Genomic DNA, 12,066 nt, shown 5'->3' with positions numbered 1-12,066 from the left:
GATTCTTCCAATGAATCTCAGTCTGGCATCTGCTTTACCGACGATCAACTTTATATGATCATTCCATTTTAAATCACTCCTAATGCGTACTCCCAGATAATTTATGGAATTAACTGCTTCCAGTTGCTGACCTGCTATTTTGTAGCTAAATGATAAGGGATCTATCTTTCTATGTATTCACAGCACATTACACTTGTCTACATTGAGATTCAATTGACATTCCCTGCACCATGCGTCAATTCGCTGCAGATCCTCCTGCATTTCAGTACAATTTTCCATTGTTACAACCTCTCGATGTACTACAGCTTCATCCGCAAAAATCCTCAGTGAACTTCCGATGTCATCCACAAGGTCATTTATGTATATTGTGAATAGCAACGGTCCTACGACACTCCCCTGCGGCACACCTGAAATTACTCTTACTTCGGTAGACTTCCTCTCCATTGAGAATGACATGCTGCGTTCTGTTATCTAGGAACTCCTCAATCCAATCACACAATTGGTCTGATAGTCCATATGCTCTTACTTTGTTACTGATTCATAATGTGCAACAGGACTAAATGTATCTTCATAATCTATTCCTGCTTGCTGAATATATCATTTAGCAAATAATCGGGCTTTGAAGCAAGTGTTCCCATCAGCTGAAACTTCCTGACGTAGAACCAAACGATTTTGTAATACTTTCGCATTCATAGGATGTTCAACTAACACCCAAGTATTGTTTCTCTTTAGTGATTCTAGTTCTTCATTGATAGCTTGCATCCAATTTTCTTTCTCATTCCACTGTAATACATCAGAAAAACAGTTTGGATCTTTTTGTTCGCCAGCAGTAAGTTTTGAAAAGATCAAGAACTCACCACTTTCTATCCAGGCTGGTTTTCTTCGTAGTCTTCTGTTCTCCAGTTCATCTACATTAGAAGATTCTGATGCTTTCAGGAATTCTGCTGATTTTTTGTTATTGCCATCTGATTCCTGACTTCCTCCAGATTAAAGTCCATTAAAGTTTTCTTAACTTTTGACTTCTTCCAGAAGCAGACTGCCGAGGAATGTCTAAGGTAATGTGATCACTGATCACTGTGGGAGCTACAAACTATCTCTGGTTTAAATTTTATATCATGACTCAAGACAACTTTCCTTTTGGAAGGAACCCAGAAGAAAATTAAAAAAAAAAAGTTTTGAAAGACCTTTGATGTGCAGCAACATTTTAATTCAAAGTTTTCCCAAAAAGTACACAATTTAAAACTTTCAAAATATTTTGATAAATACTTAGTACTGTTGTAAATACATGGAAAGACAAACAGTAAGTACAAAATATCAGAACTACCATAATTAAATTAAGTTGATTGCATACTTGACTTTTATACAATGTAAACTAATAAGTCATTCATTGGTAAAACAAAAATTTTCAAAATGGGACCTATAACCACAAATTTAAATAAGATCTGAAAAAGGTGTAAGTATTGATTTAGTAGTTCTGGTCCATGATGCTTGAACAAAAACAAAATTGTTTCAGAATAATAGGTATCTATACAATGCTAAACGTAGTACAACACATACTAATGATAATTTTTAAACAACTATATATAAAAATAAACTAACACAAACCCGAGGAAATATTGAGTTTGGAGTTGAAACCAATTACTTAAAAAACTACCTTGGACCTTCACAGATTAAGTTTTAAAAAAGCCAATTAGGCTTGACCTAGACCACTTTGAACAAGAGTTTATGTTCTCCAAGTCCGAGTACACGGATTTACTTTTGTGAGAACATCCCGACTGACATCGACAGGACTTCCGCATATGTAGGGTAGGAGAATGATGTAGCTGGTCCACATGAATGAAGAAAAATTACTTTCACTTCCTTACGTTCTTCACTTTTTTCTAAAATATACCCAATCCACTAATTTTTGTTGTACGCAGTGTTGACATAGTCTGCCTTGTAATGTCAGTTTGTTCGTGGTGTAGTTACCTCCTTTTCTCAACCCTACACATCACTTGAAAAGTGTTGCACCAATAATTTTTGGGAATGAATGCATGAAATCGCTGTGTTCCTCCAATTGTCAATGCTAGGGAAGATAGCCCACTGCCGTAAATTCCTCCAGGGGCAGCCACGATGGTTCACCTGTTGCGTGCCTTGTTACGCAAGAATGGACAAACGTGATTCTGAAATGTTGAAATCCAAACTTCTCTCCACCCCTCGCTTAGCTACGGTCTCTCCGGAAAAGCCACAGTTTTGGCAACTGACGGCACACGGCACAGCCTCGGCACGGTCCTAGCGCACCGATATGCCGAAGGCTCTGAACGACCCATTGCTTTTGCCTCCAAATCTCTCACTCTGGTCCAGCAACGTTACTTTCAGGTGGAAAAAGAGCCTCTGCACTCCAGAAACTTCATGTTTTTTTTTTTGTTTGGCTCCAATATTTACCTTATTACTGACCACAAACCCTAGGTTTCCTTGTTTAACCCTCACACTTCCTTGCCTCACAAGACGACACACAACCAACAACACTGGGTACTGTTATTGTCTCGCTACAATTACGAAATCCATTTTCGACCTACGTGTAAATGTGCCAATGCAGATGACACGATGTTCGCAGAGTGAAAATAGCAACAGAAAAAAAGTGCACAGAAAATATGTCACAAACAGCGACAATAATTCTCAAAAACATGCTGTAACATACAATAAATAAGGTGGTATATAATAGTATATAGCCTTAAACTCTTGCCTCGGTATATTGAGAACTGCAACCATCTCTTTTGTTTCACTTCTTATGGTGTCCCTTGTCACAGGTTGCTCATTCTTCTTCCTTTCAAGGACGAATTCCAAAACTTTTATTTCAACATCAGAATGTCTTCCTGTGAGGGCCACTGAATTTCTCTCTACTAGCAGTAGTTGCAAATAATGCCAATATCTGTTTCTTCCATAAGCAAACATTACTATCAGCTACACTGAACTCCCATCCCACCCTCATGTTACCATATTTTTCAGCATAAAGAGTTACTTTATACCTGAAAGTAGCAGCATATCTGCTTGCCTTCCATTTCGAGACACCTAAACCGAACACGCTATGCAATAATAAACCAACAATAATGTAAAGAAGGTGAAAATTAAAACCATGTATTGTGATGTATGGAACAATTCCTAAATTTCAATGATGCTGCCAGTGAATTTCAGATTAAAATTTGTACCTTAATGTAATGCACCATCGAATTTCATGAGCACCCCTATTTCTAATACTGCATATGGTAAACAAAAGTGGGCCTTAGATTTGAATAAATATGGTATATTAAACATTATTATAGGACGCACAATACAAACTCAACGAGAATTTAAAAAGCTAGGTTAACCTCATCTTTTGCTAAAGGTGTCTGACACTTTGTATCTGGGCAGCAATTGTTTATTAAACACTTTTTCATCTTATTTATACACATGCTCTGTCTGCACAGTTCTGCCATGATGACCATTTGTAATTCCAGGTATATCCTGACAACCCATAAATTACCTGACTAGGATGATGAAATGCGGGACACGCTACGGTGACACTTTCTGTATATGTGTCAGGGATGGAGCTCTGGGGCTGCTACAGCAAGGACTCAGGGCAGAGGGGGGAGGGGGGGTGGGAGGGGGGCGGGGGGCATGTTGTCAAATAAATATTCTTATTACTGTCACATGTAAATAGTACCGATATGAAATATTAAAAATGTCTGGGAGTAAAAGTCACTTATCCTGTAAAATACATCGTGCATGAAAATTCCAAATTACTGTTAACATTTTAATGTATGCTGTAAATAAGCAACAATTCAAAATGATTCATTTGTACAATGTATAAGATTATTAGCTGACAAAATTGTTTACGTAACCCTGTAATTTATGATGCAAATAATTTGAACAAATCCATGTAAATTATAATTATAATTATAATATTACATAATATTAGCAAAACCACTTATATAATATATCAAAAAGTTTTAAACTGAAAAAGAGTTGATATCATTATTTAAGTACTCACGAATGCCACATATCATCTGATACACATTTGTTTAAGCCACAGGCAAGATTATTGTAAATTTAAATTTGTTGTGAAAAAGTCCTGCTATTGTAGCAGCATTACATCAGACAAGTTACATACAGGTTCAAGAAAGCACTTTAAACTAGAAAAGTATCTGTATCAATAAAACTGAGGGGTTATCAATGGACAAGCATTCTACCAACAAATACCAACTGCAAACACTGGTGGTAAATATTTTGTTACAATTCGATTTTTTAACTCGTGACTCGTAGAAAAGATCAGACAAATGTGCCAATCGTTGCACTCAGCTGTGAGTGGCCAGTGTGAAGAAGTGCACGTGTGTCAATAATGTGTCACTGTCCTCGTGTAACGAATCGTAAGTGAGTGACATCAAAAAATGTTGTGTTTGAGACATTCGCCAAAATGTTTTGAAGAAAAGAAAGGTGAGCAAAAGTTTTTCTTCACACTTTTACTCCCAAATAAAAATGATGACGCTCGGCAGCCTGCCACGGATCAATTGAAATGCCGAACAGAAACAATTATTTCCTGGAGAGAAAAAAAAAAAAAAAAATCATCATGTGTGAAGAAATCTGCTACAAAATGACAAAGTGCAGAAATTCACACAAAGGGTAATATGAGGGTTGAAACTTTAATAGCGGCAACTATTTATTTACAGCTCCTAAAAAATAGATAATTATTTCAAAATTTTACTGACCTTCGAAGTAGTCACCGGCATCGTGTATAACCCATTGCCAGCGATGTGGAAGTCGTAGGATACTCTTAGCAGTGCCAGTTGTGTTGACAGTTGGAGCGGCGCGGTCTATTGCCCGACGAATTTGTAGCAGTTCTGAAGCGAATGCCGAGAAGTGTTTCCTTCAGTTTAGAAATCAAGTTGAACTCACGAGGGCTTAAGTCAGGGGAGTGCAGTAGGCGGTATAGCACTTAGCAGCCCCATCAGTCAAACAAACCAGTAACAGCTTGCACTGTACGTGCTTGAGCAATGTTGTGCAAAATGATGGTCAGGTCCTGCAGAAAGTGTCGTCACTTCCGTCTCTAAGCTGGTCGTAGGTTGTGTTAAAAAATGAACAGTATAGAGACAGAAGTGATGACACTTTCTGCAGGACCTAACCATTTTGCAGGACAATGCTCAAGCACGTACAGTGCAATACCACCTTCTGCACTCCCCTGACTTAAGCCCTTGTGGGTTCAACTCGATTTCTAAACTGAAGGAAACGCTTCACTGCATTCGCTTCAGAATTGCTGCAAGTTTGTCGGGCACAGGACCGTGCTGCTCGAACCGTCAACACAACTGGCACCGCTAAGAGCATCCTACGACTTCCACATCGCTGGCAATGGGTTATACACGATGCCGGTGACTACTTCGAAGGTCAGTAAAACTGTCAAACACGCATATATTTTGTACGAACTGTAAATAAAGAGTTGCCACTATCAAAGTTACAACCCTCATACTTTGACGAGATACCTGAAATTCGAGCCAATGTGACATGCGAGTTGAAAAGCGTTCCAAAGAAGTACCTTTCTGAGACTTCCACATGGTTATGTGAATGATACGTACATTATGTCGAAGGGGGGTGGGGGGGCTATGTTGAACACCATCTTAACTATTATCCATATTTTTATTAATCTGGTCTTGAAACTTTTTGGGCTGACAGTTTATAAAGAATTATAATGAATCTGAGATTAATAAAAATCTGAGGTGACATATGAGGATATGGTCAAGTCACAAGATACTGACATGTTCTTGCACCTGGTACAGTGCGGGTTGAAATATGCTCACTATTTTTATATACTGTATTTAGCATATTTCGTGACAGTACCTTTTCCTTGAAATGTTTACAAGACTATATTTGTCTTGGCTTCAGTCGTCTAGTGGAAGTATGATTCCACAATGCAGTTTCGTCGGCTGCAGAAATGACCTCGTTCAATGCGTTTGCCTCATTTTTGGTGCTTCAAATACCATTTCTTTGAATGTCGTTTCTTCTTAAAGTTTATATAAAAAAAGTAGTAACATTATTCATTTTTCCTGTTCACTAGGAAATTTCAGAGCTAGATCAGAAATGTAAGGACTATGGTATGAAGATTAGCATCTCCAAAACGAAAGTAATGTCAGTGGGAAAGAAATATAAACGGATTGAGTGCCAAATAGGAGGAACAAAGTTAGAACAGGTGGACGGTTTCAAGTACTTAGGATGCATATTCTCACAGGATGGCAACATAGTGAAAGAACTGGAAGCGAGGTGTAGCAAAGCTAATGCAGTGAGCGCTCAGCTACGATCTACTCTCTTCTGCAAGAAGGAAGTCAGTACCGAGACTAAGTTATATGTGCACCGTTCAATCTTTCGACCAACTTTGTTGTATGGGAGCGAAAGCTGGGTGGATTCAGGTTACCTTATCAACAAGGTTGAGGTTACAGATATGAAAGTAGCTAGGATGATTGCAGGTACTAGTACATGGGAACAATGGCAGGAGGGTGTCCACAATGAGGAAATCAAAGAAAAACTGGGAATGAACTCTATAGATGTAGCAGTCAGGGCGAACAGGCTTAGATGGTGGGGTCATGTTACACGCATGGGAGAAGCAAGGTTTCCCAAGAGACTCAGGGGTTCAGCAGTAGAGGGTAGGAGGAGTCGGGGCAGACCAAGGAGAAGGTTCCTGGATTCGGTTAAGAACGATTTCGAAGTAATAGGTTTAACATCAGAAGAGGCACCAATGTTAGCACTGAATAGGGGATCATGGAGGAATTTTGTAAGGGGGGCTATGCTCCAGACTGAACACTGAAAGGCACAATCAGTCTTAAATGATGATGATGATGATGATGATGATGATGACTAGGAAATTATTATGACGGCGACCTGCACATTGTTCCACCGTCAACACACACCAAGACTTCACTGCCGACTGACTACGGTCAAAGGCGACTCCAGTGTCAAAGACATTTTACACAACACACAAGCTTCCCCTTGTAAGCAGTCTCTTTGATATTCTTCGTCACATCTACTAATATTAATCAATTGCTGTCACTCTTATAAATTAAGGCAAATTACAATTCACAAAAAGAAAAAATATCTGACAAAAATATAAGAAAACAATTACAACTTCCCTCATTAGATTTGGTATTGACAAATCCAGTAGAAAATAACACCTCTCCCAGATCCATTACAGGGTAGGCAGAGAGTGATGTGGCAGCACCTACAAGGTGGTCACTTTTGACACTGACGGAGGCGGCGGCAGAAGCCTGGAGCTCTGTGGGGCCGGACACTCACCTGGTGGCGGTCTCCGGCAGCTGGGAGTGAGCCGACGGGCCACTGAGCAGCTGCCGTTGCGGGCGGTGGCCGGGGTGTCGGTGCCGGCTGTGGCGCGCGTGAACTCGGTGCACGGACGGTGACGCTGCCGGGCTCCTGCGGAACAGCCACTTCTCGCTCCGGTGGCGGAATTTGCCGGTCTCGGACACCTCCTCGTATCGCGGGTCTGCAAGAGACGAACACGGTAACTGTTTGGCGGGCAGGTTATCCGAGCACGTACCGTGACAGTTATCTTCACCGGACGTAAAATCTCGAAGGTCGACGAAATCTTCTCGGGTTATCGGCCGAGCCGTGGCATATGAAGTTTCGAAGAGTTACCTACTCGTCACCTTCACGCAAAGTGTCGGGTTCGTTCCTTTAAAACTACTAGACCGTAAAGTCCTATGTCACAAGCGTAACAGGTGAGTGAATATTCTGAAAGAGATTTCACAGCCGACAGTGTGGATGCCTCCTGGTGCTGCCCACCCATTCTGCCCGCTACTGTAGTGGTTAATAAAAAAGAAAACTTGAAGAGATGAAAAGAAAAGAAAAGAAAAGGTTGAAAATGTGGGAAGAAATGGTGAATAAAAAGGGGGTTTTAATATCGTTAATGACGGTGAAAAAGGGAAAGAATGAAATGCAAATCGGACTTACAGAAAAGTTATCAGACTTCGTGATTCGGAAAAGCTATCGTTGGGGTGGTCCTTGTGGCGTTTCTGAGCAAAAGTCAAACCAATTTCCACTACAAAAATTATTTGAAAGAGAACAGAGAATAACAAAATGTGTTTAACAGGGGGAAATGGCGTAGATAAGAGTTCATCCTTTACCGTGTTAACACGTCTTCTCTCGTGCGGCGTCCAGGTCTTGTTCTCCAAAAATCTCCTGCTTCGTGAAAAGTCGTAGCTGCTCCGAAATTTTGCAATAAATTTCATTGTCGAGGAATTACTAATGTATACAAATCAAAATCGTCTTGATATTAAATGCATTGTATTTTATGTTGCTGCTTCCATCCTCCAAATTTCATACAAACTTCCACAATACGTATGCACATTAATAAGTTTTTTCGTCTTAATCCGACCAAGACTACCTAATAAGCAAGTTAAGCTTCCGCTCTCAAGAGACAAGAGCGGGTAGAAAACGAAAGGAGTTACAATTTTTGTACCTTCCTTTTCTTATAAATATTTTCTATGCCGTCGAGCGCTCATACCAGTGTGACGGTATAATTTATATCTGAGGGAACGAGTATAATGCGGCGAAATTCAAAGACCCCGCTACACTACCTCTCGCCATTTTCTCGTCAGTGCATTCCTGACGTATTTTTGCTAATGCTACATCCCTTGCTGACCTCACTTGGAAGCTGCCATTCCAGTTGACAAGTCTGTACTGTACTCTCGTTTCAACTGCCTCTTTGATGGTCAAATTCCTGAAACCATAGATGTGGCCCAGCAATTTTGTACGTAGAAAATAAACATGTGGCCTTCAGTGATTCAGTGCCCTGCCACTACAGACTTTGAGAGACAGAAATTCTGTGCTGCAACAACATCGACCTGGAATTCGGTCACTGACGAACCAGTGGAATCGCACGCTCGTGACACCCTCGCCAACCGGGACAGGTGTTTCCGACCGAGCTCACCCTGGAATGTGGTGTTTCTAAAAGTAAGTCACAAACAGTCCCACACGAAAGCAATGGAGGCAGTGGGTGGAACAGACAGGCACCACCAGTACTCAACCCGTGGACTCGACAGCGGCCAAGGACTCTAACAAAAATTTCCTTGCGACAGGAGGTCAGATATCCACCACTGTGGAGATACGGCCATTAAATGACAGCCAATCGGTAAAGCAGAAATGCGCATGTCAAACGTGGAGTCAGTGTAGGCCCGTTTACAGTGCCACAGTGGGCACAAATAATGACACAGCCTACCACTAGAGTACATAAGGGAGTACCAAGGGGCCACAGGCAGTCGTTCCACTCGACAATAACTGAGGAGTGCTCTAGTGAAACGTGTGTCGTTTTAAACGCTCGACCCACCTGGGAGCCCGTAAACATTTTATCAGAGACGAGCATAGAAAAAGAGATGGAGCTGATGTCATTTCCAGGACTCACCGAGTGTCCAGTAGTTGAAGCATTTGGCCTTGTCGCCGCCGCCACCCTCCTGTGGCACTTTGACGAAGCACTTGTGGTACCACAGGCAGCAGCGTACCGAGTTCTTCCACATCCTCTTCTTCTTGCCTCTGAAGTAGGGGAAGTGACTCGCGATGTAGGCGTAGATCTCCGACAGCGTCAATCTCCTGCCGCACAAACAAAACCGGACGTCACAATCTGTACAGTACGAAGAATACGTTGAGTTGGAAACTGTGGCACAGAGTACGATTTGGCACCTTAACTAGGTGTGTCTGACAAATCCTCGTACCCTTTTGTTTCTGTGTATTAGGAGAAATAAATAGTTGTTTTATAGATTACTCCACTTCGAAGTTGATGAGAAGCACTGCTGTCAATTCTGCTACTGTGGAAGCTAAGTAAGATTTGATGGATAAAACAAGGATAACATAAAAGTAGATTAGCACAGGCAAACAGGGCATTCCTGACACAAAGAAGTCTCCTAGCATCATGACCGACTTTATTTGGAAAAAGAAATGTCTGAGAATGTACATCTGGAGCATAGCAGTGGTACTGGTCTGTGACAAAACCAGAAAAGAATTGAATTAAAGCATTTGAGATGTGGTGCAATAGAAAGATGTTCAAAATTAGATGTACTGATCAGATAAGAAATGAGAGATTTTCTCACGAGAATTTGTGAAGAAAGGAACATCATACAAAGGACTGACAGGAAGACTGGGCATGTGTAAGAAGTCACAGTGCAAGAGGGTAACAAGTGTTAGAAGAAGACACAAACTGGAATACAACCAAGAAAAGAAAAGAATTAAAATTACTGACGAGGTTGGGTGCAAGCACCATTCCAAGATGAAGAGGTCGGCACAAGAGAGGAACATAGGAAGGCCGGTACCTGTGGAATATGTCGGTACACATTTTAGAGGATGTTGGTTAGAAACTTTGTAAAGAAAATAATTGAAAAGTTAATGAGACGCAAAGAAAATCTGTGGGAGTGTATAGGAATAAACAACACAAGTTACAGAAAGTATCTCAAGTACTGTGAAGAACCTCTGTACAAAATGTGGGATTGTGCCACAAGGAAACATTGCAACTTGGATCAGTATATTTTGCACTTATCACCAAATATTTTCAATTCTGCTAAAAGCCCAATGAAACTGAAGCCTGCTGAACAGTAAACACCTTCTTGTACATTGCTTACAGAGGTGTTGTCCAAGGGCACAGCATTTTCCCATCCAATGATCACTGAATGAATGTTGCAGTTTCCTATGAAGGAGTTGACGTAGTCAGCGACATACCCCACAATGGTGTATATATGATGTACAGTAGTGGCAGTCACAATTCTGAGACACTCCAACAACGGTCTACAGAAAGTTTGTGACCTGACACTGCACACCTCTCTGATCACCCTTTTCCGGGCTGAGTATATTTTTGGTGAATGAAAAGAGTTCCCACAAAATATACCATCACATAAGAAAACAGAATGAGGCACAGTAAAGAAACCATTGTGTTTCAGTGTCAGAGACAAAGGGGAATATTCTTATAGTCAAGATAGCAGCATTCTGTTTCTACATGCAACCACTGGAATGTGATACTTCCAAGTAAGCCTTCTATCAACCGTAAGTTTTAATAATTAAAAACAGCTGATTTCTTCAACTGTTTCATCATGTTGGGACAGTAAAATTTTGCTTTTACAAGAGTTCTGTGTCTGAAACTGTGTTTCAATACAGTTAAGCATTAATCTGATCCATGAAAGCCACATGCACTGGCTGCTCTACGAACATCATTTACATTACGTAACATGTCTAGGACAATAACACATCATCAGGAAAAATTATAATTCATGCGCTGTGTTCTGTGGCAGATCATTGATATACGTCAAGAACAGCAACAGATCCAAAACACAACCCTGTGGAACTCCACCCCCCCCCCCCCTACCGCCCACCCCCCCCCCCCCCCAATTTTACTTCACCCCGATCAGCATCAAACCTCTCCTCTGTTCGTCAACAGTGCAGCACAACCTTTTGCTTCCAACATTCCAGATACGAAATGAACCGTTGTTGAACATAGGCCACACAATCAACTACTTTCATTAAATCGAGAATAATATGAGGCATTTCCAAAAATTAAAAGAGTACTCACTTGTTTAAGAAGATCACTTTGTGACCTTACAGATAAGCTCGCCGATACCTTCATCGAAAAAGCCTCCCACCCTTTCCTTGGCCCATTGCTTGAATAGCAGTCTGACCCTATCATTTGCATAAATTCTTTTTCCACCAATAAACAACTTCAGAGAGATGCAAAGGTGAAAACCTGAAGGTGCCAGATCAGGACTGTGAGCAAGGTTGTTGACAGTGATCCAACTGAATGACTAAGAGTTACTTCGTGATACTGGCACGGTAGGGATGTGCATAGTCGTGTGACGCACACACATCCTTCATTAACATTTGTTCTGTATTGTCCTCTGTCATTATTTTAGCATTTTCCTGTACCACATGCCATTGTTTCCCCCTGGGGCAAAAATTCAATGACAACAATCCCTACACAGTCCCAAAAGATGGAGTTGATGCTTTGTCTAAAATGATGGTTTTGAAGTTTTTTGCTGACGGTTAGGACGGATGTCACCACTGCATCGATTGTCTTTT

The 12,066-nt window shown here is 40.9% G+C and overlaps 1 protein-coding gene across 1 annotated transcript in view; it reads right to left on the bottom strand.

Moving 5' to 3' along the window:
- Positions 1 to 12,066, bottom strand: part of LOC126212788 (uncharacterized) — a 344,572-nt gene that overhangs the window by 214,028 nt on the left and 118,478 nt on the right. Inside the window, exons 23-24 of the mRNA XM_049940191.1 lie at positions 9,416 to 9,600; positions 7,294 to 7,498 (exon numbers count right to left, since the gene is read on the bottom strand). Coding sequence (XP_049796148.1) covers positions 7,294 to 7,498; positions 9,416 to 9,600 — 390 coding nt within the window. The remainder of the gene's footprint in view (positions 1 to 7,293; positions 7,499 to 9,415; positions 9,601 to 12,066) is intronic.

The sequence above is a fragment of the Schistocerca nitens genome, chromosome 11 (genome assembly GCF_023898315.1).
Source record: "Schistocerca nitens isolate TAMUIC-IGC-003100 chromosome 11, iqSchNite1.1, whole genome shotgun sequence".
Lineage (NCBI taxonomy): Eukaryota > Metazoa > Arthropoda > Insecta > Orthoptera > Acrididae > Schistocerca > Schistocerca nitens.
This window is presented reverse-complemented; position numbering and strand designations above follow the sequence as displayed.